General features: G+C 62.3%; 2 protein-coding genes across 4 annotated transcripts in view; one reads left to right on the forward strand and one right to left on the reverse strand.

Moving 5' to 3' along the window:
• Positions 1–24,927, forward strand: part of PSD (pleckstrin and Sec7 domain containing) — a 54,495-nt gene extending 29,568 nt beyond the window's left edge. For both annotated transcript variants that reach the window (XM_074999814.1, XM_074999815.1), the window contains 9 exons: positions 468–526; positions 1,034–1,123; positions 14,630–14,673; positions 16,347–16,525; positions 17,719–17,789; positions 18,288–18,445; positions 22,819–22,963; positions 23,184–23,327; positions 23,740–24,927. In XM_074999814.1, coding sequence (XP_074855915.1) covers positions 468–526; positions 1,034–1,123; positions 14,630–14,673; positions 16,347–16,525; positions 17,719–17,789; positions 18,288–18,445; positions 22,819–22,963; positions 23,184–23,327; positions 23,740–23,946 — 1,097 coding nt within the window. In that variant the 3' untranslated portion in view covers positions 23,947–24,927. The remainder of the gene's footprint in view (positions 1–467; positions 527–1,033; positions 1,124–14,629; positions 14,674–16,346; positions 16,526–17,718; positions 17,790–18,287; positions 18,446–22,818; positions 22,964–23,183; positions 23,328–23,739) is intronic.
• A 464-nt stretch (positions 24,928–25,391) lies between these two features.
• Positions 25,392–26,892, reverse strand: part of NFKB2 (nuclear factor kappa B subunit 2) — a 41,651-nt gene continuing 40,150 nt past the window's right edge. For both annotated transcript variants that reach the window (XM_074999817.1, XM_074999816.1), the window contains 4 exons: positions 26,329–26,398; positions 26,057–26,229; positions 25,873–25,984; positions 25,392–25,783 (listed from right to left, as the gene is read on the reverse strand). In XM_074999817.1, coding sequence (XP_074855918.1) covers positions 25,644–25,783; positions 25,873–25,984; positions 26,057–26,229; positions 26,329–26,398 — 495 coding nt within the window. In that variant the 3' untranslated portion in view covers positions 25,392–25,643. The remainder of the gene's footprint in view (positions 25,784–25,872; positions 25,985–26,056; positions 26,230–26,328; positions 26,399–26,892) is intronic.

Raw genomic sequence — 26,892 nt, forward strand, 5'->3', positions numbered from 1 at the left:
CTCTCAGCCCCTCCTCTGGACTGGTCCAGAGGCAAACCAAATTCTCTGAAACCCCCTCAGTGGCCCTCGCTGTCAGTTTGCGTTCGTAAGCCAGGTTTGTCCTTCCTCTTTTGAACTTCAAACACAGCAAGGAGACAGGCACGCAGATGGGAACATCAGGCGCTGTAGATTACAGCTTTTCAAATGACACCTTTCAGGAAGTATTTTGCATAAAGCATTTCCCAGTTATGCATATTCCTAAGCATATTTCCGTAATATAGAGTGGGAGAGAGCCCCACGACAAGCAGCGTGTCCAGTGCCTGTGCCCTGGATGTTGGCGGGGGGATGCGTGGGACACAAACTGGATTGATGGATCACCTACCCATCAACCAGGCGACCCACGCCTGGAGGCACTTGTACATGGGGTGAGCAGCCTGGTGCAGAGATTTGCTTGCAGGGCTCTGATCTGTCTTGTGCTTGTGCTGCAGATGGCGTCCACACGCTGACCTGCGCCCTGATGCTGTTGAACACCGACCTCCATGGGCACGTGAGTACCTGCTGCGCTCCTCCGCCAGGCGCCGCCTCCTCCGGGAGGGGTCAGAGTGGCCCTTAGCCAACTGCGAGTGAGCAGAGGGCACCTGGGCTTGCTAGGCCCGGGGCGCAGAGTGCAGGACCAGGGGGCGGGAGGCAGCAGCTGGGAAGCCCAGAAGCAGCGGGGCGGAGTGGGTAGGAAGGAGTGCATGAGAGAGAAGGGCAAAGCAGCGGGGGCAGGTGAGGGGGATGGGAAGGTAGGAAGGAGAGAGGCCAAAGGGGAGTTGCTGAGTGGCCGGAGGCTCCGAGTTTTGATGGAGACGGCTGTTTAAAGCTCCCTGGCCCTGAGCCAAGGGGACCGTGCTCTCTGCACCTCTCCATGAGAGCCAGCCCGTGCTGCTCTGCAATGCTCTGTCCTGGGGAGCCGTCCCACTGCCAGGGCGCTGGGGGGCTCTCCAGCCCAGGGCTGCCCCCAAGCCCCAAAGATAACCAGCCCCACTTCTCCGCGCCCCCTCTCCCCCAGAACATCGGGAAGAGAATGACCTGCGCTGACTTCATCGGGAACCTGGAAGGCCTCAATGGCGGGAGTGATTTCCCCAAGGAGCTGCTCAAGGTAATGCAGATGGGCCAGGCCAGCAGGCCTTAGGGCTGGGCTCCCTCTTAGAAAACCGCTCTCGTTCCACTGCCTGAGAAGGACCCCGGTTCTGGCTGGCTCACTCAGGCTTTGTGTGGGGCATTGAGCGGGCTGTGCTCTTGTATCCGGCATAGGCAGCGGCTCATCCTAGAGAGGGTGTTTGCTGGGCAGGGGAGGGCTGATTAGTTACCACAAAGAGGCACAAAGCACCTTTCTTTCCATGGGCCTGGCCTGGTGTCCGCCAGGGAGCCTGAGCTTTTCTCAGCCTCTTGCGGTCTGCAGAGCCCCCTGCACTGGCACACAGGGCCCCCACGGTCAGCCAGCCAGTTAAAACGCAGCCTCAGTAGCCTGAAGCTGAGCCCCTGCGGTGCCTGAGCGGAGGCAGATGAAGCAAAAGCCTTGGGAGGGTCCCCGTGTACCAGCGGCCCCAGGCTGTGCCGCAGAATGCCAGGCTCTGGAAGCTGAGCGAGCAGCTGGGGGTGGCTGGCCAGAGGGCATGCGGCTGCCGAGGACGAGGACGCCACTAGTGGGAACATGAGGCAAAACTGTTGCCCTCTCAGCCTGGCTGAGGCACAGGCAGTGAGTTGCTTGTGCCCTGCTGGGTCCATGTGGAGGCCCTCCCTGGCCGTGTGCAAATGCATCATCCCTGGCTGCTTCCCTCCTGCTCCCCTCTTCATCTACCCTCCCGCCGGCCTCCTTGGGGGCAGCTCTGCTCTGTGGGTCTGGCCAAGGAGCGCTCAGCGCGGCCACTTGCCTGCCCCGGCCCAGGGCGTGGGGCCTCTGTCCAGCCCCGCTGGAATCCAGGCTGTGGTGTGGGTTCGGCGCACCCAGCGGTCGGGGGCGCTCGGAAAAGAGCTGCTTTGCCCAGCTGTCCGTGAACCCATGTGGGGAAGGGAAGCGCTGTCTCTCCCAGCCCATGCAGTGACTGGAGGTGCCAGGGAAACAGCCTGGCTCGGCTGCCCGGGGTCCTCCCTCAAGGAATGAGACCATGAGGCGCAGCCATGGGTTGGTGCTGAGGCCGCACGCTTGTGCTTGGCAGGACCGGGAGGGCACGATGGTCTAGTGGTTAAAGCAGCAGGGAGGCAGCCGGGTTCCCAGCCCTGCCTGGTTGTGTCGCATAAGGAGATTCCCTGCTGCTAGCACATGGGGATGCTGATCAGGCTGGAATCCTGGGCCCCCAGCGAAGCAACACCGCGATGCTGGCGGAGGGCAGCGGCGGTCGGGCTGGCAAGCGGCCAGGCTGAGCCCACGGTGCCAGCTGCAGCAGGAGGCAGCGGGAAGGGGAAGGAGGCGGTGGCAGTGGTTTGACAGCGACTGCACCAGGCCGTCACGGGGCACGGGGACGGCAGCTCGGTGGCGGCGGTGGCGGCAGGGTGACTCACGGTGGGGAAGGAAGCCGCTGCCTCCCCGCCACCCCCCGGGAACGGGGAGTGTCGGTGCTGACTCTGCGGGGCGTCACTTCGCCCTTGTGATTGCTGGCGGGTGGGAAATCACAGCTCTCCCCGCACTGGCCCTGGCCCTGCCGCCTCTGGGCTCCCTCCGCCAAGCGCAGCTCTCCACGGCCCTGCCTGGTGGTGCTGCCTCGGCTCAGGTTGTGGCCCAGAAGGAGCCCAAGGAATTAAACCTCCGTGAGGGGCTGCTCCTCGGCCCCACCACTCAGCGGCAGCAGGGCACAAGCTGTGCCCGCTGCTTGGTGCAGCCTCAGAAGGACACGGCAGCCCACGTGTGTCCACTGGCTGCACCAGGCCTTACAGCCCCCAGAGGACTAGCTAGAGGCAGGGAGGCCTGACTAACCTGGGAGCCTGAGCGGCGGGAGGCCTGGATTCCGTGCCATTCAGGCAAGGTGGGAGGCCCATGGCCCCGTGCCTCAGTTTCCCCATTGGTAAGACGAGGGAACCGCTGCGGCCTGTGCAATGCTGTGAGAGCGGCTGCTGGGAAGCACCAGAGGAACAGGAAGGGCTGCTGCTGCTGCAGCTTTCCAGGACACTGGCGCAGGTAGGTAGAGGGGTGAAGAGCTCCTCCCCAACCCCCGGTTGTTTCTAGCCATTCCTAGGTGGCTGAGCGCATTCCAGCCCACACATGTGGGGCTCCCAGCCTGCGAATCCCAGGCGTGTGGGTGTTGGGGTGACACCGCAGCTGTTCCGCTGCTCGGGCACTGCCAAGGACTCTGCTCTAGACGACCTCCTCCTCCTCCTCCTCCAAGGGCTGCCTGACCCTCATCCCCCCATGGACAAGGCGCTGGCTTTCGGTGGGCCTTGGGAGACTGGCAGGCAGGCGCTTGTGGGGAGAGCAGAGTGGGAGTCTGGGGGCAGTGGAGAAGTCATGGACGGGGCCACAGAGCTGGGGCGGGGGAGCAGAGAAGGGGGACAGACTAGCAGAGGCTCACTGGGCTGCCAGTCCCCCCAGCTGGCTGCAGACATGACTTGCTGGGCTGCGACCACCAAGTGCCCCAGGGAGCCTCTCGCAGTTGCCCCAGCTCGCTGAGTGCGCCATCAGGCTGGTAGCACCCGCCCAGCCTACATACGCTCGCCCGCTCGCTGACACGCCGGCACAGCGCTGTCTGGAGACCAAGCAGCCTAGTTAGCCTTGACACACAGCCGTCAGCCTAATTTTAGCTCTCCAGGAACACACCAGGGCTGCAGAGGAGGGGCGGGGAGGGGCTGGCTGACCTCCGAGGAGCTTGCTGAGGAATTGGCGGTGGGATCTGAGCAGCCCCTTCCTTCTGCAGGGAACGGCCACTGGGGGGAGGCCCGCAGAAGGTCCTCTGATCCATCACCGTGAGCCCTGACCCAGAGCAGCAGATCCCAGCTCTGCACAGAACTCGCTGGACAGACAAGTCCGGAGAGTAAGGGGAGAGCGAGCAGGGAAGCCAGCCGCGGGCGGGGAGCAGGCAGTAACAGGGAGGTGATTGTGACCAGCAGGGCAAGCGGCAGTTACCAGCTGCTGGCTGGAAGAGTGAAGCTTCTTTCCTGAACATCGCAGGGAAGTCTGCAGGCAGTGGGAGAACATCCAAACAAGTCCATCTTGATGGTTGGGCCCAATAGGTAGTGGTCAATGGCTCAATGTCAGGTTGAAGGTCAGTTTCAAGGGGAGAGCCCCAGGGATCGGTTCTGGGGCCGGTATTGTTCAACGTCTGTATTAATGACCTGGATGAGGGGATGGATTGCACCCTCAGGAAATTTGCAGATGACACTGAGCTAGGGGGTCTGGTAGCTACACTGGCGGGTGGGGACAGGGTCCAGAGTGACCTAGACAAATTGGAGGACTGGGCCAAAAGAAATTTGATGAGGTTCAACAAGGAGAAGTGCAGAGTCCTGCGCTTGAGATGGAAGAATCCCAAGCACTGTTACAGGCTGGGAACTGACTGGCTAAGTAGCAGTGCAGCAGAAAAGGACCAGGATGAGAGGCTGGATATGAGCCAGCAGTGTGTCCTTGTAGCCAAGAAGGCTAACGGCATATTGGGGTGCATTAGGAGAAGCATTTCCAGCAGATCTAGAGAAGTTGTTATTCCCCACTTCTCGGCCCTGGTGAGACCACGTCTGGAGTATTGAATCCAGTTCTGGGCCCCCCAGTACAGAAAGGAAGTGGATGCATTGGAGAGGGTTCAGCAGAGGGGAACTAAAATAATTAAGGGGCTGGAGCACAAGACCTATGAGGAGAGGCTGAGGGATTTGGGTTTATCTAGTCTACAGAAGAGAAGACTGAGGGGTGATTTGATAGCAACCTTCAACTTCCTGAAAGGGAGCTCTAAGGAGGATGGTGAGAGGCTGTTCTCAGTGGTGACAGACGGCAGAACAAGGAGCAATGGTCTGAAGTTACAGAGGGAGAGGAGTAGGTTGGATATTAGGAAGCACTACTCACCAGGCGGGCGGTGAAGCACTGGAATGCGTTGCCTAGAGAGGTGGTGGAATCTCCATCCCTAGAAGTTTTCAAGTCCCGGCTGGACAAGGTCCTGGCTGGGATGATTTAGTGGGAGTTGATCCTGCTTGAAGCAGGGGGCTGGACTAGATGACCTCCTGAGGTCCCTTCCAGCCCTAGGAGTCTTTGACTGTATGATCTTAAGGCTCATGACAACTAAAGAAAATCACAAGAACCCTTGCTAAGAGGAAGATTGAGCCAACGTAACAGTAACGCCAGAGAGGAGAGGCTCCCTCAGCATTGTTCCCCTTTCCTGAGGCCTTTGCCGGTGGAGTGAGCGAGACAAGCCACACCCCAGTGTGCCGAACAGGCCCTTTGCATGCCCATAGCGCCTCCCAGCCATGCGCAGAGCACCTACCTCTCCTGCCAGACACGCCTTCCCTGGCTGAGAGGCCAGGAGCATCACTGCACCACAGGTGCAACAGGGAACAGGTGCAAAGGAAGCTGAGGAGCCCAGAGCATCACAGCAAGTCATTGAGGAGGCAGGAAAAATCCTGACACCCAAAGCTGAGCCTTTAGCCATGAGACCCTTTCCTCTCCCTCACTCCAACACTATGAGCAGGGCACAGGGCCCTGGTGGCTTTCCCTGCCGAGGATCAGAAGCACCAGTGTGCTCTGCTACCTGCAGGCAGCTGCTGCCCAGTTCTCCCCAGCTCCTGTCCGCTGCTCTGGGGTTGGCTGTGCCAAACAAATACGTCTCATTGGGAAGCACCCCCCGCCACCCCCTTTGGCTGGCCTGCGCCTTGCAGAGTGGATTACACAGCACCAGTCTGGTACAAACGCTCCGGAGGCCTGCTCTGAGCATCCCTGCCCAGGGTGCAGCTGCTCTTTGTTATGGTTTTTTTTTTTTCCTATTCCTTTGCCAGGAATTGCAACCAACCCACCTTTGCCAGGGTTGCAACCAGCCCACCGCTGTACTCCTTAACGCAGGAGGCTGGGAGTTGGGAAGCAGCCTTCTAATCCTGGCTTTGCCACACATTCAACCCTCAGGTGTGCCCACTACAACTGGAGAGGGCTGTGCTTTGTAGCCGGGGGGCGGGGGAGGACCGAGAGCAGCTCTGATGTGAGCCCAGCCCATGGGACCGTCTGCCTGGGGGGGACTGATGGAGTGCCGAAATATCCTTGCCATGTGCGTTCCAGCCCCAGGCATGCCCCCTACACCGGGCAGAGTCCTGCTCCCTTTGCATGCAGACAGGTGGCGCAGGCCTGAGTCCGTCAGTGCAGACAGAAATGGGTGGTGCTTGCTCGCGTGGCTTGAGGCCCTCAGTGCCTCAGTTTCCTTCTCTGCAACACGCAGCTGCTAAGCTCCGCCTCTCAGGGGGTTTGCGGCACCCCATCTGGGAGCAGCGGTGATAGGAGCCCTGGCTATGGTGCAAGGGTGTGGCAGGAAGGACAGGAACAGACCGGGGCCAGGGCACCCATTGGCAATGTTTTGGTGGCTAGCCGTCTGGTCGACAGTGGGCTAGGGGAGCTGCTTGGACCCTCTTGGACCAGACTCCTGCTACTTGTTTGGATGCCCTGCCCTGCTCTGTGCCAGCCTGAAGCTGCCAAGCGCCCGACTAATCCCTGTAGCATTATGGGCAGCCTAACGAATGACCGGAGCCGTTTCCTTGAGCCCGCCCATTTGGATGAATCGCCGCTCACAGGGACTCCCAGGGCCACAGGAGCTGTCCCATGCATCCACGGCAAGCAGCTTAGAGCAGCCCAGAGCTCTGGCGAATTCCAGTGCTGTTCCTGCGCAGAGGGTTGCGCCACAGACCCGGATCCCTGGCACTCAAATGAGACTCTCTTGCTCGCTGTATTAAATGAATCGCTTCTCACAGCCCTGAGTTGCAGCCACCCCTGGGGTGGCACGTGGCAGCTGTTCAACCGCAACAGCTTAGGGCAGGAAGGGAAGCAAAATAGCTCAGCTAAGGAAAAGTGCTCTGGCCGGGCACGCCTCCCCACAAAGCTTTTGAGGACACCAGCCACTGTGAGAAGGGCTTCGGTCTTCTCTCTGGCCAGCAGCCAAAGCATTATGTTAATTCACCCCCCTTCCGGGAGAAGCCTTCCTTACCCCAAAGTTTGGCCTGACCCCACTAAGCTAACAAGGAAGCTGCAGGGTGTGTGGACCAGGGCTGGAGAGAAGTGAATTTAGGAGACCTGGCATTGCTGAGTAAGCGTGCCTAGCAGTGGGGCCAGAGGCCATGAGCTCCGTGGGGCAATACCCCGCTCAGGAGTACAGCAAGGAGACCAAGCAGCACGACCCAGAGCCATGGTTGGTGCTGGCTTGCCAACGGCCCAGCCTTCTAGCACTGAGCATGGTGAGGAGAGGGGCCTTCACACCATCTGCCGAATATAAGGATCAAGCCAAGAGAAGGAGCTTAGGGCAGAGCAGGGTGGTGCTGGCATTGAGCTGAAATGTTATGCCCTTTTCCAGACGCTATCCTAGTGCCCAGATACTGCTCATGCTAGACAAAACTAGGGCTCGCTGTGTGGTGCTGTGGTAGCGCGTAATGGCTGCAGCCAGGAGGCCTAAGTGAGCACTGCCTGATTTTCAGAAGGCCGGTGTCCTGCTGAGCCTTGCAAAAATCCCTGGTTACCTCTGCCGCCCTTGCTCTGCTCATCCCTCCCTGGAGATGAAAAGCAACATGCGCCAGAGGCTTTGCCTGGGTGCATTTCAGGGCCTGCTGAAGTTCGGGGGGGTTTCAAAGGCATCCGGGGCAGTTAGCAGCTCACCTCCACTCTGCTGGAAATTCCCTGGGAGTCGGGTGCTGGAGAACCCGCCCAGGAGTGCTCCCGGTTGGGTGACCATGCTATGGCCACTCAGCGTGGCGGGCGCTGGGCTCCCTCTTTGGTGGAAAACACTGGCTACGCTCTCTGGGGAGCAGCCATGGTAGAGGCAGTCCCGAGCGGCTGGCTGCTGCTGGCCCACCACGGATGCCACACCTGCCCACCCTGGGATGCCCAAGGGCCAGCCCGTGTGTCTCAAGGCCTGGCCTTGGGAGTGGAGCGTGTCTGTGTGACGCCCTTGCGGGCTCTCGGCCGCCTGTGCCAGGCTCAGGCCTGGCCAGAGTGACCATCGTCCCTGGCTCCGCTCATGGGGGGTGGCGAGTCCCGGCTTGCTGATCACCCCCCGAGAGGAACCATAACTCCACCTGGACCAGCCGCCAGGCCGGAGGCCCACCCTGCCCTGCGGAAGAGCCCCCCCTCCCCATCCCGGGGCAGCCTGCAGACTTCCCAGGCGGGGGGGGGGCAGCACCCCGCCGGCTCACTGGGGGGTCTTGGGCTGCCCCAGGGGGCCGGGCCCCACCTCTTCGCTTCCAGCTGTTCCCTGCCCCCTCCCCGCCGGAGCTCCGGGGCACCTCCCCTCGGGGCGTTCTCCGGCGCCCCCCTCCCGCCCTGCGTCGCATCACTCCCGCCTCCAGCCTCCCCCGGCCGCCTGCGCTCTCCCGCCCCGCGCCCGGCCGGCCGGGGAGCCATTGGCTGCCGCCGCTGCGAGGCACTTGCGCTCCCCTGCCCGCCGTGCGCCCTCGCCATTGCGCGCTCGGCCTGCGCCTCAACAGGCTGCCGGCCCGGCCCGGCCCGGCCCAGCCCAGCGCGGCAGGATGATCGGCGTGAACAGCATCAACAGCGGCGCCGGGCGCATGCGGTCCCGCTCCATGTGCTCCGTGCGCTACGGCCGCAACTACCGGGGCGTGGAGACCTTCTGCTACGGCTGGCCGCAGCGCTCCCGCACGCTCAAGCCCGTGCTCTACACCGACCTGGTGGTCAGCCGCCTGCAGAGCCGCCGCAAGAAGAAGCCGGTAAGGGGCGGGGGGCGGCGCGGGAGCGGCCCGGGGTCCCCTTCCCTCCCCTCCCCTGCCCTGCCCGGCCCGGCCACGCGCCCCGGGCGGGGAGACCCCGCGCTGGCCTGGTGGAGGCGGGAGCCCGGCCCGGCAGCGCGGGGCCCGGGGGCTGAAACCGCCGGGCGTCGTGAGACCTCCCTGCGCCCTGGGCCGGCCTCCCCCCGGGGTCGGGCTTGGGGCCTGGCATGGCCGTGACACTGCAGCGGCTCGGCGGGTCTGGGTCAGCGGCGGCGCCCGCAGGACGGGGCAGGTGGCAGCCCGCTGTGGAGGGGCCATTTGGGGGCTGAGATCCAGTCTCCTGTCGCTGCCTCCCCCCAGCCAAGATCGGGGGCAGAGCCCCTTGTGCCCGGGCCGAGGGGCAGGGCCGCAGCCGAGCCCCTGGCACACAGGGCAGTAGGCAGGACCCCGGGCGCAGCCGCCACCGCACCTCTTGTCCCTGGGCCTGTGGGAAGTGGCTGGGTCTCCGTAGCCCACGGGGTGCAAGGGCGGCGCTCAGGGCCAGGGGCGAGCCGGGTGTGTGCCGGCGTGGCTTTCAGTGGCGCTCCCGAGTGGTGCCCCGGGCTCTGGTACAGGGGCCAGGCTGGGCCAGGAGCTGCAGAAGCCCCTTGCCGGTGGCTGAAGCTTTCCTAGAGCAGCCCCTAGATTAGTGCCCAGCTGGGGCCCAGGGTGGGGAAGAAGAGGGGGAGCAGGGCCTGGCCATGACACATCCCCTCCTAGAACAACACAGCCTCGGGGCAGGCTGCAGCCGCGTCACCGTGCGACACGCTGAGCTGCAACCACGCACTGGGGCCCCCTGGCAGAGAAACCCTCCGCTCTGCTTCCTACACGCTGCTGAGGCTGCAGCCTGCCGGCTCATGCAGGAGACGGGGAAGGGTCCCGCCTGCCCGGGGCTGGGGATGCCACTCTGAGCCAGCTGCTGTCCCCCAGGGCTTGGAGCCGGGGTGTGGCAGGACGGGGCCAGGCACGCTCTCCCCTGCCCCTTGCACACGCACTGGCGGTGTAAGTGTGCGGCTGTGTGTGCCCACATGGGGCGGAGCAGGAGCAGGGCACATCCTCGCCGCCGTGCCAGCAGCTTGAGGTGCAAAAGGGGGCCAAGGCTGGAAGATTGGTGGCAGTTCCCCAGTGGCTGCAGTGGAGAGCCAGGAACGCTCACCCTCGCACAGCAACGTTGTGCAGCGTGCGCGAGGCTTCACGGTGAGCACGGCTAAGGGCACGGGCTGGAGCGGGAGTGTGGGGTGTAGGGAAGAGACCTGCCAGGCCAAGGCAGGCAGAGATGTGGGTCTCCCCAGCGTTCCCAGTGAGCAGAGCACTTGGGCAGCCAGCCAGGGGAGAGTCAGGTGTCACCCAGCCGATCAGCAGGGCCACAGCCGGCAGCAGGCGTTTCTGTTGGGGGTGCACGTCCGCGCATGCCTTGCACATGACAAAAATTATTCCGCCCATGGGTGGAAAAAAACAGAGGGAAGCCTGGGCCAGAGGGTGTCCGGCACCTACCCAATACCGCACTTCCCTTCAGCTTAGCCAAACCAAGGGCTCTTGGTGGCGTAGGGCCACACCTTGATCTGTAGCCCAGGGCTGAGCTTGAGTCCTGGTGGAGGTGGGGAAGCCTGTGGCTGAGCTCACATGGGGAGTTGCCCCTGTGCATGGAGACCATGAGGAGTCCCTGCAGGGAGGGAGCTGTGAGAGCTTTACAGTGTGGCCTCCGGGGTGCTGCTCTGGCCAGGACCTGCCTCAGACACCAGCCAGGGAAGCCATAGGCTAGTTGAGCCTGCTGCTGATAGCAGACCGGTGTCCTAGGCCCTGGGGAGGTCTCGGAGGCCTGGGCCGGGTTAGTCTCTTGGGTGCCAAGTGCCTGGCAGAGCAGTCAAAGCTCTGGCTTGCATGGCCCTATTTGCCTGAGCCCTGCGGGGACCAGATCCCCGTCAGCAGCAGGGAAAGCGCACTGCAGTCCAGCTGGGAGTGCCGTGCAGGGGCTCCCTGGGCATGGATGGCTTTCCCCTGGGCCGCTTGTCACACAAGCTCCTCCCACGCCTGGGGCCAGTGAGAGCAATGGGAAGAAAGCGGGGGCAAGACAGCCTGCTTCTCCCCCCAGCACGTGTTTGAGGTTCTCCCTGCCAGCCCACATCCCCGGCGAGCTCAGAGCCTGCGCTGTCACCGCAGCGCCTGGAACCACCGGTGTAGCCAGCGCTGTGGGGCAGGGCGAAGAGGGGCAGCCGGCAGGGCCCTGTTTGCACGCATGGCAGCAGCAGCAGCACCCCTCACCCTCCATCCATCCCTAAGGCAAAGCAGCACCCAGCCGGGGCTCTGATTGACAGCACCTGCCAGGAGGCCAGTGCCCAACGCTTCCTTGGAGCTGGACTGGAGCCAGCAGGCTGGCCCTGGAACAGGCACAACCTGGCGAGCAGCAAGATGTGCTTCAGGCTGGCTCGGAGCGCAGGGACAGCAGGACGCTGCTCGGGGTCCACTCTGAATCTTCGGGGTTGGACCGAGACCCCCGATCCATTTCCTAGCGGGCAGCGGTCACCGGGGAGCTGCTTTAGCCTATTCACAACCGGGGCTGAAAAGCTCTTACCTGCCTCCTCCAGCGCTGCCATTCATTAATGTTCCCGAACTTCATGGGACGGCCCCGTCGCATCTTTCTGTTCTCCCTGCGTGCAGAGCTGCTGGTCCTCCCCAGGCCTCTTCCCCCATCACAGACTTCCTCCAGCTCAGCAGCTTCTTGGGATGCAGGCAGGGCATGTAAGAGCTGTTCCTTCCAAGCCACAAAGCTCTCAGTCCTTCCAAGGATTCACAGGCTGTCCTAGAGCCCTGGCTGCTGCACAGTTCAGCTCTGCTGGGCTGTTCTCCAGAGCTGCACAGATGTCCACCTTGCTCTGAGTTTTCAGGGCACGGCTGTTGCGCTTCTGCCGGAGCAGAAGTCCTCTTCTTGGCACAGCGAGGGCTGTGGTCAGAGCATCCCCAATTATCTCCGGGACCGTTCAAATCTCCAGCTGAAGGAATTCACCCAGAATGCTTCCTGGTTAATCAGTATGGACCATGACCTCCATTACAGGCTGTCGCAGCAGCCACTTGCCATTTCTTGGCCTTACCCTGCCATCAGCCACCTGAGTTCACATTCCCATCCTCTCAGTGCACCTTTCTGGCAGATTCATTGCCCTCAGCTCCTCTTCTTACATAACCAGCTCCTCTTTTCCCTGCTCCTCCATGACTGGAGTCTCCTCCTGGAGTCAGGCTCTGGGGCATGCACTCCTTCAGTTGTCCTGCTACCACAAGTCCAGCCGACGGCTGCTTCGCATGCCTGTTTCTCAAGCCTTTGATAATAGGTGCGACCAGATTAAACATGGAGATATATACATCTCTCCTAGCTCTGGAAGTGACTTGAGAGATCAAGTCCGGCCCCCTGTACTCATATCAGGATCTACCACCATCTCCAGCAGATTTTAGACCTACCTTGCCCCAGACCCTTGAAAGCCCTCCCTGACCCCCCCAGGATTGGGCTCACAACGCTGGATGTACAAGGCCACTGAGCTAGCCCCCCTCCCAAATCTGAACTTCTCTAGACCCCTGAGGGTAGATGGACCCAGATCCAGCTGAACCCATTGCTAGTCTCTGCTCCGGGAATGCCTTGCCTGCTCTGGTGGAGCCAATTCTCTGCCCATGTGGAGCTGCTGTCAGAGGTGTGATCGGGATGGCTTCTTACCTGATCCCCCAGATAAACCAAACCTGCGTTGATTTCACCAGCAGATCCACTGGTCAGTAAATTGTGGACTGCCAGCCTGGGCCTTCTTGGATGAACTTCTGTGAGCTCTGTGCACCTTGCCTGGGCCAGGGCTGGCTTTGGTTTCACCCCATGAAGATGCAAGTGGAGACAGAGCCCTAAGACATGGAATTCCAGATACCCGAACCCAACTCTTCTCCGGAGCCCTTCATCTGAGGATCCCGACAGAACCCCAGTGCCGCAGTCCTTAATCAGATCCTACTTAGTCCAGAGGCTGGCTGGATCCAGGGGCTTGCAACTGAATAAGAGCTGAAGGAGGATTTGAGGGTTTGGCCCTGTAGGGGTGAAATCCCTGTGTATGAAATGTCATTCTCCAGTGGAAGGCAGCCCGTTGGGCACCAGCCATGCGCCTGTGAGTTGGGGCCCACAGGTGAAGTTTAGGGAGCAGTTTGGGGGGCAGGTTGTGAATTCCCCAGGTTGGTCATCGGCCCCAACATTCACATCTGTACTGTTTAGAGGATGCGCTCGGCTCTTTAACACGCCTCCCAAGCACTGTTCAGGGGGTGCTGATTCACTGCTGACTCAGGGAGAGGGGGTGAGGCCCCCGCACTGCCTGCTGCAGCTTGGTGATCCCCCAAAGGCCTGCCAAGGCCCCACCAGGCTCAGTGCATCAGGAGGGGCCACCGCAGCAGTAACTTGGGTGGAGCAGCCAAGGAACCTGCACGTGTCCTACTGAAACCAAGATGTGTGGTGCTGTTCACCCCCTGCGGGTAGTGGCCAAGCAGTGGGTGTGGCTTACAGAAAGGGGGTGTGGCTTACAGAAAGGGGGTGTGGCCAAGGGGAACCAACCTGTGGGCACAATCCATCCCTGTGATGTACTTTAGCTCCGGCACTGGCGAGGCCACATCTGGAATATTGTGTCCAGTTTTGGGCCTCCAGTGTAGAAAGGGCGTGGATGTGCTGGAGCAGGTTCAGCGCAGGGCAGTACAAATGATTAAGGGGCTGGAGCACAAGACCTATGAGGAGAGGCTGAGGGATTTGGGCTTGTTTAGTTTGCAGAGAAGACTGAGGGGTGATTTAATAGCAGCCTTCAACTTCCTGAAGGGGGGTGTGAGACTGTTCTCAGTGGTGGCAGGTGGCAGAACAAGGAGCAACGGTCTGGAGTGGAAGAGGGAGAGGGGTAGGTTGGATATTAGGAAGAACTACTTCCCCAGGCGCGTGGTGAAGCACTGGAACGTGTGGCCTAGAGAGGTGGTGGAAATCTCTGTCCCTAGAGGTTTTTAAGTCCCAGCTTGATGGAGTTGTGGCTGGGATGACTTAGTGGGGGTTGATCCTGCTTGAAGCAGGGGGCTGGACTCGGTCACCTCCTGAGGTCCCTTCCAGCCCTGGGATTCTATGGTTGTGTGATTCCCGCTGTTTCAGAGCCGGCTGCGTGTACCTCCGCTTTCCAGGAAGCAATGCTGCCCCTGGCCTCCAGCCCCCTTTGTTAGCACACCCTGCAGTGCTGGGAGGGTGGGCTGGCGGACGGAGGCATTGCAGACCCATGGTGCCTTGCTTTGGACTCCGTTTTCTTTTCCTCCGTTTGTGCTGCCCAGTGGCTGCCAGCCCGGTGCATTGTGCATGTTCCTTGGGTGCAGGCTGTCCCCAGGGGCAGCTCAGTGCCATTCTCTTCAGACCCTGTGCCTGGACAGCGGTGGCTGCCAGCCATCCCCTGGCCTCCTGCAGCCAAGCCATGCTCCGTCTGGCCTTGCTTGTCTCTACACTGCCCCCCCGGCAGCCACAGAGCCGCTCATCCTTCCCACACAGCCCCCAGGGGCAGCTGCTTGCTGGCTGTCCCAGCTTGCCGTGGTGCCGGGCAGCGCCCTGTGAAGCAAACACACGGCCCCCTCGGCATCACCAGCCCCCGCCCTGCCGAGGGGGGACAGCTGCTCCCTGACTGCCCTGCTGGGGGTGGGGGCGAGGGCCGGGTGAGGGGGGTTATGGTCGTCTGCGTTGGCCCTGCTGACTGGTGTTCTCTCTTCCCAGGCTCTGTATGGCTCCATCAAGAATGAGAAGTTGCAGTGGGCCATGTGAGTAGCACGCACTGCAGGCCTGGCTAGGGGGCTGTGCCCGAGAGCCCCGGTCAGCATGGACACAGCCCCCTCGGCCAAGTCCTTCTGGCACAAGTTTCCGCTCCTCCTCCTTGTTGATAGGCCCCAGACGGCCCAGCCCACCCCACTCCCTGGGGACCACGCCGGCCAGGAGGCGGCAGAGGCGACCGGGGATCCGATGGAGTCCAAGAGGGGCCGGCACCCCGTGGGGTCAGTGGGTGGGGTCCTTGTGAGCTAGCCAGGCTCGGGCCCAGGCCAGCGGCCTGGGAATAGGGGAGACAGGGAGGGGGCCAGATGTGGGCTGCCCAGCCTCTCTCCTGTTGGCAGCTGCAGAGCGGAGCAGGGCGGCCTAGCCCCAGCTGAGCCCTGGGCGCGCTGCCTGCGGGATGGGGAGCCCCAAGCAGGCCAGCAGCGGGAATGTGCTGGGCAGGCTGGGAGGGGACCTGGGGGGTGGCAGAATCCTGCCCAGAGGGGAGGGATGCAATGCGGGTGTCGCTGGGAAGCAGGTGGGGGAGGCCCGTGAGCCAGCCTGACCACAGGTGGAGGGGCAGCAGGATAACCCCCACGGAGCTACACTGGGTGGTCCCTGGGCAGGAACCAGGGCTGTGGAGATGCTGTCAGCAATGACAGGGTAAGGGATCCGGCCAGGCCTAACCAGGGTCTGTGCGCTGTGTGTTTGGGGGTTCGCTAGGGAGCCCAGTTTCCAAGCTGCCAGCCTGTGCAGCCCTGGGGTGTGCACTGTCAGAGCCAGCTTGTCCTACGGACGTGGGGCAGCCTGCAGGGGCCCGTTCTGAGCGGAGCCAGATCCCCAGGCCGTCTGCTGCTCTCAGCCCCCTGCGGGTGCCTGGAGGAGGCCAGGATGGGGAAGAAGCAGAGCACAGAGCTGCAAGAGTTACCTGCTGGCACTTCTGCCCCCTCGGCAGCAGGGTCTGCTCGGGCTGGGGCATAGGGCTGGGGTGCCCTGGCTGCAGGGCCAGGAGGGGCTCAGACGGGGCCCTAGTTCCCTGGGCAGCCAGCCATGGCCCTTGCCCACAGCTGCCGTTCCCAGCCTGCCACCCGGCGCAGCTGTCATGGAGACAGCCGCCAGCGCTGAGGGGTTTCATTAGCAGCCCCGTTTGCGAGGCAGTGGGTAGGTGGCGGAGTGGCGTCCCTCCCCTTTGCATTGGAAGGCAGCTCCCAGGAACCCAGGGCCTGGCAGGGAGCATGATTCATAGGCTCCCTCGCCAGCTGCCTGTCAGCTGCCTCCCACCCGCACACGCGGCCCCGCCTGGCCCGGCCCCCAGGGCTCAAGCTGTCCATCAGCCCCCTGTCCCAGGCCCGTCATCCTCGGAGCCAGCCCCCCATTGCTGTGGGACTCAGTCCTGCCTCTGCTCCCCTGAGGAGTCCGGGCTGGAGTGTCTGTGGGGATCCATCCAGCACCACAGGCCAAGAGAGCTTCCTGTGGGGCCAGGCACCATGGGGCTCCCCTGCTGAGCTGGGGCCTGCCCTAACCGAGCCCCCGGCTTGGGGTCGGGGGGAACATGGGAGCCACTGGCCTGGCACAGCTGGAGGGATTGTTGGGTGCTCTCCCGAGGCCTCCCCATCTCTCCCCGCCCCCGTGGCCTGGCTAGTGTTCTGGTGCCGCTAACCCCCACGGTGTCTGTGCCCCACAGTGACGAGGAGGAGCTGAGGAAGTCCCTCTCGGAGCTGGCTGAGCCCAACCCCAAGCCCATCAAGCACATCAGCAGCTGCAGTAACCCCTTCCTGGACTTCTCGCAGGACCCCAGCATCGCCACCTACAAGCATGGCCTTTTGGTGCGCAAGAGCCACGCCGACTCCGACTGCAAGAAGAGTAGGTGCCCGGGCCGGGCGGGGGCACGAGGGGCACAGTGAGCACCAGAGGGAGGAGGGGGGAGTGCCACCCCCCTGGCTGAGTTCTGAACCTCCTCTGGGTGCCCCTCCGCACACTCCTGGCCAGGAGGCCTGGGTCAGGCTCCGAACCAGCTCTCATGCCCTGGCCCCTCTTCGGCCCCCTCCCACTGCTGGGGGCTCTATTTAAAATGCTACATTGGTGCAAAATTACAGCTGCACCTTCCCACGCGCAAGCCAGGCCCGTCAGCTGGCTCCTCCCCGCAGCCCCATCGTCTGCAGCACCTGCCCAGCCCACGCGCCGTGCTCCCTGGGGACGGAGGCCTTTCAGCGAGCAGAGGCGCCTTTGCTATTCGCTTGTGGCCCTGCACGTCCCGCTGAGCACGCCCCAGCCGCCAGCAGCGGGAACCCCCAGATTTGACAGCAGCATCTGGCAGGAGCAGCCCCGAGGGGCTGACCTGCAGCCCTGGCTCCCGGCCCAGGCTCTTCCAGTGGGGCTAGCCGCAGGACCAGCCTGGGGATGGGGAGCAACAGCCCAGCACGGGGCGCTGGCAGGCCAGCCCCTTCCCCCAGCCTGCCCTGACCAGCTGGGTGCGGAAGGAGAGGGGTATGGAAGAGCTCAGCCCTTCCCGCAGCAACAGGGCCTTGCTGTGCTTCTGGCCAAGGTGCTGGTCAGGCCTGGAGCCCTCGGCTGGTGCAGGCAGAGAAGAGCCCTGCGGGGTTGGGGGCGGGCAGGGCTGCTCTCGGGGCGCCGTGCTAGTGAAATGGAAGCGGTGGGGGAGGAAGGGAAGCGCCCACTTCTGCAGTGACAAAGAGCCAGCTGCAGGCACTGTGCCGCTGCCAAACCTCCCCTAATCCCAGGCCGGTCTCTGCCTCCTTGATCGGATTAGACACCAGCTGCCTTTTCTGCAGCTGCTGCCGGGGGTAAAAGCGCCTGGCAGGAAACAGTGCCGGCCTCTGCTTCTGCTGGGCTGCTCCAGGCAGCCAGCAGAGCGCTGGGCCATGCACCGGCTGCCTGGCAGCAGCCCCGGGAGCACCATGCAGGATCCACCCCACCCCCCAGCTGTGCCAGCTGCTGACCCCCATGGCGGGCACGGCTCAGGTGTGCTGGGCGGGAGGACTGCCACTGGCAAGCTGCCGTGCCATCCCGCTCACGCTGCTTCTCTCCCTGGCCAGCGCCCCGGGGGAAGCGCGGCTGGAAGACTTTCCACGCCATCCTGAAGGGCATGATCCTCTATCTGCAGAAGGTACAGTGGGGCGCGACCACCAGCACCCTGGGCAGGGCAGGGAGGGAACTCAGGCCAGCTGAATCCCCAGGATCAGGCTGGCCTCCGGCCCCAGCTCATCTGCAGGGACGCGGGGGGCCCTGCCCCACTCATAGAAGGGTCAGTGGGAGGGCGCCTGCCGTGTGGCCTCCGTTTGGTGCCCCCACTGGGTGCCGTTGGCCCGGGGCAGGGTGAGCCGTGGGCTGCAGCCTGGCCCTGCAGAGAAGGACCACGTTACACAGGGTCCTGGCCGGGGGCTGACACGCCAGCCTCCAAGCTGCCCTGGGCTCAGTGCACAGCCTTCGACTGCAGCAGCCCTGCCGTGCCCTCTCCCCGCCCCGGCCCGCCGGGGCCAGGCAGTCAGCCAGACAGCACCTCGCCCGACACCTTGGTGCCCGCTGGCCTGGTGCTCACCCTGCAGCTGGCCAGGGCAGGACCCCGGTGCCCACGGGTTGGTTATGACCGGGGCCTGGCCTGCAGGAGGAGTACAAGCCCGGGAAGCCCCTGGCAGAGGAGGAGCTGAAGAACGCCATCAGCATCCATCACGCCCTCGCCACGCGGGCAGCCGATTACAGCAAGAGACCCAACGTATTCTACCTCAGGACAGCCGAGTGGCGGGTCTTCCTCTTCCAGGCCCCGTGAGTAGCCCAGCCACGCGGGAGCACCCGGCCCGGCTGGCAGCTCCCCATCCAGCGCCAGCCCCAGGAGCAGGCCTGTGGCTCCCCCACCCGGTTGAGGGCAGTGGTCCACTTTGCCACCAGGTGCTGCTTCTCCTGGAAGGGCGGGTGGGAGGTTGGCCTCCTTCCTTTGCTTTCTCCACCCCTGCCACTGGGCCCCTCTCGCACGCCAGCCAGCTGGGGTTTGCTGCTCAACAGGGCCCCGTGCTCTGCTGCAGCAGGGCAGGTCCTGCCTGTCCCGGCCCAGGGCGCAGTCCCGGCAGGGGTTGGCTGGCTTTGGGGCCATGGCGCGAGGCTTTGGCCTGTGTGATGGGGTTCTGGGGTCCCCCAAGCGCTGCACCCTGTCCGCAGGCAGGAGAGTCTCTCACTCAGCAGGAGAACAGCGGGTTTATTAGCCGACAGGACACAGCATCATACAGAGGAGTCAGTACAGCAGGCAGAGACAGCCAGTCCAATCCATGTTGGGGAGAGGAGGCCCCGAGGGGCCCCCAGAGCTGGGGCCTGGCCCCCTCCTTTGTCTCTCTCCCCCTCAGCCCAGACTAACTGCTTCCCAAATCCCAGTTCCAATTCAAACCCCTCAGGCTCCACCTCCTCCTTTGTCTGCAGTACAAAGGTGTTACCTGGTCATCAAGGTTACCCTCAGCAGGAGCCCCACACCCTCTGTGAGCCACTCACATACACACAGGTATTCCCCACTTCATCACATCTCTCCCACCTTCCAGACCGAACTGAGTGGGGTCACTCAACTGGTGACCTGGGGAAGTTCGGGGCTCTCCCCTTGTGACAGGGCATCGGCTGTACCCTCTGTTCTCCCCTCGATGTGCACCACTTCCACATCATAGTCCTGCTGGGGGAGGCTCCAAGTCAGGAGCTTGGTCTTGGCCCTTTTCATGTGATGCAGCCGGGCAAGTCCCTTTAGTTCCCTTGGGTTGGTTGGTCTCGCTGCTTCGGCCCCGGTCCGTCAGCCACGTTCTCAAGTCGGGCGGGCAGAACCCATACAGATGCTGCAGCACCAACAGATCAAACAGGTCTTTTGTGGTCTGGGTCCTGCCCCATCTGACCACCAGTCCATACAGCTGCTCCAGCCAATGTCTGGAATTCAGTTACAGTCCAGTAACGGAAGGTACAAATGCTTCCATCCTTGGCATTTAGCCAGACCACCACAATGGCTGTGTGCCTCAGTTTCCCCTTCCATGCCACACAATAGGTTTGGAATGTTCCTTCTCATGTCAGAGGTTGCAAGACCAGTTACAGGGAACAATGGTGACATTTCAGAGTTACAGACTCCTTCAACACACAACTCATGCTTCTACATCAATGTCATCATGTCACATGGCTCTTTTCAAACATTCAGCGCATGGTACAATTCTACAGCTTTTGGTAGCAGCACCCCTTGGTTACAGCAGTCAGCGTGAGTAACAGAACAAACCCATTGCAACTGTACATTTACGTTGCTCTTTGGTAGACCACAACTTTTGTGTAACCTCCTTGAGAATCTGGTATTTTGGGGATAAATGGCTGAGGCCTTTCTTAGCACCATCAAGTTCTAATCTTCTCCCTTGCCCCCTGGGGTGGAAATCTGATCTCTCTGGCTGTGCCCTCCCTTCTAACAAGAGCTGGGCCATTGATGATCTCAGGGAGACGGCCCCCTCCCAGCCAGTCTGGAAATTTGCAAACCAAACTGCTTTCTGAGAGTTGTTTTGTGAGTCCCAGACACAGAATCCACATGAAGGAATCCCTGTTTATCCCTTACTGGCCCACCAGGCCCACAGCTCCTTCGTCCTTCCACCTCCAACTACTGCCTCCCCATGGAATCAGAAGTCGAATCCAGTATGAGAATATAAGTGTTTCCACCATCTGGAGATGGGGAATTGCTGGTGCTCTCCTGCATCCTACAGAGATTGGCTGTGCAGCTGTTTTACTTGGTTCTCACAGGGCTGCTCACATTCCCTGATAGTTTTTACTTTACTTGCACCAGCTTCCAATTCCTGAGAAACTTTTACCCTGCCTGCTTTGGACCCTTGCAGAGCACAGCCAGTGGTTTCACACTCAGGCAGGTCCTGGCCATCAGGAGCTGAAACAAACTTCTCCCCAGGCAAAGGGCTGCTCTGGCTCTTACAGACATGCACCTTTCCTGTTCACTCTCCTTCACCTCACTCCCATTTTCAGCAGTCCCCACAGACGGGTCAGGAAAAGTTTCAGGGAAATTCTCTTCCTCAAGAGCTCCCCCAAACAACAACTCACCCCTGTCTGGCTCCCCAGGGGCACTGCTCCCTTGAGGCACAACCAGCTCCTGGGTTTCACCTACACCCAGGATCACTTCTGGCCCATCAGGCAGATTCCCACGTAATCCCCCTCCAGGCAGACAGCCAGTACCACCGGACAGAAGGTTAGGGTCCCTTTCCTCCCTTCTGCTACCAGCTCCTTTATCTTCATCAGTCAGCATAACTCCATTGCCCATCTGTTCTTGTGTCCTGGTGAGAGGATGACTCTGGTAGGACAGAGCCCTCTCACCCCCTCCCAGTAACACCTCAGCATCAGGCAAAGAACAAGTACCAGAATCGTCTGGTCTCTGGGATTCCCTGATGATACTAACTGGATTAGACCAAGTTAAAGCATCATCCCCCCTGAGAGACACAGAGGCAGGCCCACTTCCCATCTGGGCTTCAGCTGCCCTCAGATCCAGCTCTGGGATCTTGGCTCCATCTCGAGCCCCCACAGGCTCAGGCAAAGGATTCACTTCCCCAGAAGCAGAAGCACTTTTTTTGCACCAAGGACCAGCGTCCTTAGCAGGGATACCACTGCCCATCCCGAAGCCATTCCCTCTGCTCCAGCCCCCATGGCTGGATTCAGAGACACACCTGGAATGCTCTTTTCTGGTGGATCCTTCTCCAGCCACCCTAGGCTGGTGACTCTTCCTCAGACAGTGGGCTAGTTTCCTCATTGGCACCTTTTCCAAACGCAGGCTCTGCTCTCTCCCCAGGCTGCTGCTGCTGCTGTTCAACACAGACAGACAATGGGAGACACTCTCTCCTTTGTCCCAGCTCCCCGGCTGGTCTCCACACACACACAGAAGGTGAAGCAGCTTCTCTCACAGACAACTTGCCATTCCCAGTGGATCAGCTGCTTTCCTGCACAGACACACAGGGACCTTACTTGGCCCAGGCCTGGAAAACTCTTCACAGGTCTGTCTTGGCCACTAGTAGATGATGGGTTGGAATCGCTCCTTCCCTCCTTGAGCTGCGGCAGGCCACTCGGTTCAGAACTCCATGCAGTCCAGGGTTCCCTGCCCCGATCCGGGCTCACCTCTGCAGGATTCTCCCCAGCCCTCAGCTCCGCCACTGCACATCCACGCTGCCTTGTCCAGCTTCTTTAATCTCGATTCAGTTTCCAGGTGCTGCCACTTCACAGCGGAGTTGCTGAGCGTGGTTGCAGGCTCTCAGGCTGATGCCCTCTGCACCCCACGATTCCTGGAAGAATCCCTTCAGTCTGCCAGGCTCCTTGCGGGTCACAAGCTGCCCAGGGTTAGGCCGTAGGCCCCTCCGCCCTCTGGGACCAACTCCAACAGACTCCCAGCGGAACCCCTTCTTCAGTGTGACACCCGCTCTCAGGGACCGTGAGCACACTGTCTTGGGAAGGACTCATTCAGCGTCAGCCTCCTCAGGGGTCACTTGTTCCTGGGGGTTGGGCCCTCGGCCCCTCCACCTTCTGGGACCGACTCCAACAGACTCTCAGAGGAACCCCCTCTTCAGTGTGACACCCGCTCTCGAGAACCACGACCACAGTTGCTTGGGTTCGGCCGCAGGCCCCTCCGCCTTGGGGAGCTGCACCTCACTGCCCTTCAGCACACCTGGGTCTCGCAGGCCCCACTTCTTCTGGGGCCCCGGTCACTTACTGCTTGGATGCTCCATCCTCAGGGTGCAGAACATCCCACTCCTGACACCAGTGTGATGGAGTTCTGGGGTCCCCCAAGCTCTGCACCCTGTCCACAGGCAGGAGAGTCTCTCACTCAGCAGGAAAACAGCATCATACAGAGGAGTCAGTACAGCAGGCAGAGACAGCCAGTCCAATCCATGTTGGGGAGAGGAGGCCCCAAGGGGCCCCCAGAGCTGGGGCCTGGCCCCCTCCTTTGTCTCTCTCCCCCTCAGCCCAGACTGACTGCTTCCCAAATCCCAGTTCCAATTCAAACCCCTCAGGCTCCACCTCCTCCTTTGTCTGCAGTACAAAGGTGTTACCTGGTCATCAAGGTTACTCTCAGCAGGAGCCCCACACCCTCTGTGAGTCACTCACATACACACAGGTATCCCCCACTCCATCACAGCCTGTCCCCACAGGACTGCCGAACAGATGCACTCCTGGATCACACGCATCAACGTGGTGGCAGCCATGTTCTCTGCACCCCCGTTCCCTGCTGCCATCGGCTCCCAAAAGAAGTTCAGCCGGCCCCTGCTGCCCAGCTCTACTACCAGGCTGTCCCAGGTACCAGGCCGCGAGCTGGCTCCGCGGGGGGGCACAGGGTCGCGGCTCAGGGAGGGAGCACTGTGGAGTGAATGGTGGCTGGAGACAAGTGCTGCGAAGAAGCCTACCCCTGCCTGGCTGGAGCAGGATGGGGGCTGCAGCCAGGGCTCCTGCTGCAGGGTGGGGCAGGGGCAGGTGTGTGCGGGTTGGGGCACTAACAAACAGGCCTGCTTGGCCCCAGGAGGAGCAGGTGAAGAACCACGAGGCCAAGCTGAAGGCCATGGCGGCAGAGCTGGTGGGGCATCGCGCTGCGCTGCCCGAAAGGAAGGTGAAGGGCAAGGAGTCCGAGGAGCTGAAGCAGAAGGAGGAGTACCTGGAGTTTGAGGTGAGCTGGGCCCCCGCTGCTGGCAGCAGCCCAGCTCTGCCTGCTGCGCCCCCTTGCTGCTGGGCGCTCACTGCCTGCACACTGGAGCCGCCCACCAGGCCCATGCCCTGGGCTGCTGCAGAGCCGCCACCGCCCCTGCCAGCTACACTCCAACGCCCCTTGGCCTGGGCACTGCTTGCCAGCTCCCCGAAAGGGGGACAAGAGGCTCAGCCCCAGCAGCATGAAGACTCGTGGGCACCCTGCTCCCTGGGCTGAGTGAGGTTACCACCCCCCACCAGCGCTAGGGCCTGCTGGCAGGAAGTGGGAGGTGGACTTGCATTGCCAATTGTCAGCGGCCGATAGGAGCCCAGCGAGGGTGAGGGGAGCCAGGCTATGGCTGTCCCCAGCCCCCACCCCCTTTGTTTGCCTGCAGAAGACACGCTACGGCACCTACGCCACGCTGCTGCGCGCCAAGCTGAAGGCAGGCTCAGATGACCTGGCGGCCTTCGAGGCAGCCCTGAGCGAGGACAGCCTCCAGCAATCCCGCTGCAGCCCCTCCCTCCAGCTGGAACCGGCTGGCCCAGGCCCCAAGGTAAAGCGCAGCAGCTGCCAGCCCGTCAGCCACCCACGGAAACCCTAGAGGGGCTGCCTGCTCCCAGCCCTGCCCTCCCAGAGAGAACCTGCATGACGCCATCCTCCGCGGGTACAAGCCATGGGGCCAACAGCTCTCCCCTGGCACCAGCAGGAGCTGTGCCAGCTCGGGGGGGCAACAACCAGAGCCCTCCACTGGGAACACCAGGACTAACCCCCAACTCTGTGGGATCAGGGGGCGGCAGGTTCCCTGAGCCAGGAATAACCATAATCTGATGACTGAGGCGGCGTATAAAGCTAACCGCAGCGCTCGCTCCTGCTCAGGCAGTTTCCAGGACAGATGGACACAGGGAGACACGCCTAGCCAGCCTCTTTTCTACTGCAGCTGTGGCCAGTTTCTTTAAGGCTGGGGGCTGGGCAGAGTCCTGGCTGCTCCCCGCCTGCCACCCCGAGCAGCTGGTTTCTTACAGTTTCGAATGTTTTTGTGATACCGTTTTGCACTTTTTAGTACCAGCGGGAGCTGGCTTATAGGGTGTTTCTGGGTTACTTTTGACACTTTTTGGGAACGGTGAAAAGACCAAAGTCCCCCACTGTGTGTGTTTCCTAGCGGGGCTGTGGTTTTGTGATGGACGGGGGGCCAGGGTGGCACAGAGGAGCTGGCTGCTTCTGCCAACCCGCCTCCAGCCAGGGGGGAGGCCTGGGCCCTCTAGCCCAGGAGCACATGGGGCCAGGCCAAGCAGGTGGCTTTCCTCCTGGCTAGCTGGACTAGCGTGGGGTGGCAGAGGAGAGCCCCAGCTGGTGATGGCGGCACTGCCAGGGAAGAGACAGGCTCCTTTAGGTCCAACCCCAGTGGAGGGAACAGCTCCCCTTAGAACTGAATTTCAACCTGGGCCTGCTGGGTTCTAGCCCTCCCACCCCTCTGACTCTAGGCTGGAGGCCGGGGGGAGGTTGCAGCTCTGGAGCTGGGGACGGCCTTGTCCCTGCAGGAATTGCGAGCAGCATGGGAGGGGCCAGGACAGCTCAGGACGGAAGCGCTAGGAGCGTTGGCCCAGGAGCTCACCTGCCAGTTGAGGCTCATGCAGTGGGGTGGGGCAGAGCGGGGCAGCCCCCAGGCAGGGCCCTTGGTCAGCGGCAGCAGGACAGCCACGCCTCGACTGTGAATGTGTCACTTTTTATTCCGCTCTTTCGAGTCTATTGCAAAAAATCTTTGTACAGCTTCTTCCATCAGTTACTGAAGTAAAACCTGCTCTGAAGTTGCTGGGCTGGAGTTAGTTCTCCCCGGGCGGGGAGCAGCCGAGCCAGCTCCAGGCCAGGCAAGTTCCCAGCCGCTTCCTTCCAGCTCTGCTCCCTGCAAGCAGCAGCAGCACTGAGGGGCACAGCGACCCACCCTGACTACCCATGGCAGGAGCAAGCCCCAGGGCCGCTGCTGGGACCGGAGCAGCAGGCCCTGCCCTGGGGCGGGGGTGCTCTCAGCAGGACGCTGCAGCCACTGGGTGCAAACAGTCGGGGAATCATTCCCTTTATTCACCTAAACCAAGAAACCTGCTGGGGATCTTTAAATAGAGCGGTGGGGGGCCGGGTTCCATGGCAGGGACCGCTCAGCAGCCCCACCCCAGGAGTCCGACAGGCACAGGGCAGCCCCGCTGGGGCCAAGAGGCACTTGTATTCAATCCGTGGGCAGGGCGGGGCAGGGGCTCCCCTCCCAAGTCAGTCACAGCCGGGCAAGCCCGGGGAGGTGCTGGCCCATCAGTGCACCTGCTGCTGCTGGCTGTGGGGGGCCTCGCTGCACAGCTCAGCCGAGGGCCGCGGGTGCAGCGTCTGCGGCGAGGCCGGCGGCTGCTCCTCCTCCACCGACTGGCTCCCGTAGGCACTGTCCTCCTTGAGCTCTGCGGGGTAAAGAGGCGGCACAGTCAGGAGGCGCAGGGCTGTGCCAGCCGGGTCTCCCGCCCGCTCCAAGCCCTGCCCCGGCCCGTACCTGTGCATTGCTGTTTGTCAGCCGCCTCTGCTTTCCGAAGCATCCTCACGCCCTCACTGAGCCCCATGGCCTCCAGCGCCTCCAGCAAGCTGCCCAGGCTGCCGCCCGCCAGCTGGGGAGAGAGGGCAGTGAGCACAGGCGCCCCAGGGGCCGGGAGGAAGGGGGCTCCCTGCCGGGGACTCACCTCGTAGCTGAGCAGGAGGCTCCCGCTGGGGGAGGCCGTGTCCTTGTACGTCTCCACCAGTCTGCGCAGGCCCAGCCTCTGGGCCAGCTCAGCCCAGTCTGAGCCGCTGCGCTCCTGGTTCAGCAGCTGCTCCAGGCCCTGCAGGGTGCTGCTGTTGAGTGATAGGATGGTCCCTGCACGGGTGTGAGACGTAAGGCCACCCATGAGCACACCCCAGACAAGCTGCAGCTGCTGCCCAGCCGGGGGGTGGGGGGTTGGAGAGGGTGACTCACCTGGCCTGGGGGCTGCAGGCTGCTCCGACTCCGGGTCCTGCATGGAGGCTTGCAGCAAGATCTCCCGCACCTGCAGAGACCAGACTCCCGAGCTGAGTCCTGGGGACACACCCATGGCGGCTTCCCCCATTGCCCACTCCCCAGAGCACTGGCAGGGGAGTCCCAGCCCTCCAGCACGGCCCCTCTGTCCGGCCCCAGCAGCCCCACGGGGCCAGAAGCTCCGGGGACCCCAGCCTGGCAGAACTGCAGCAGAGGAGGCTGAAGCGCCAATATTGCTCTGCCCCAGCCTGAGCCAGGCTGTTGTGGGGCCAAGAGCAGCTTGGGGCACACTGCACCCATGCAGGAGGAAGCTGCACTCCTGGCCGGGCGCCTGACCCGGGGTGAGGCCGACCAGCTGCAGAGCCCCACGTGGGGGGCACAAGCTGCAAGCACCAAGGCCAGGAGCATCTCTGGGCCCTGCGGCCAGGAGAGTGAGACGTTGAGTATCGGAGGGACACGACAGCTGGAGGGACGACAGAGCTGCCAGGCTCGTGGGCGCAGCCATGGCTCCCCTGCAGGCAGGGC

The sequence above is a fragment of the Carettochelys insculpta genome, chromosome 7, assembly GCF_033958435.1.
Source record: "Carettochelys insculpta isolate YL-2023 chromosome 7, ASM3395843v1, whole genome shotgun sequence".
Taxonomy (NCBI): Eukaryota; Metazoa; Chordata; order Testudines; family Carettochelyidae; genus Carettochelys; species Carettochelys insculpta.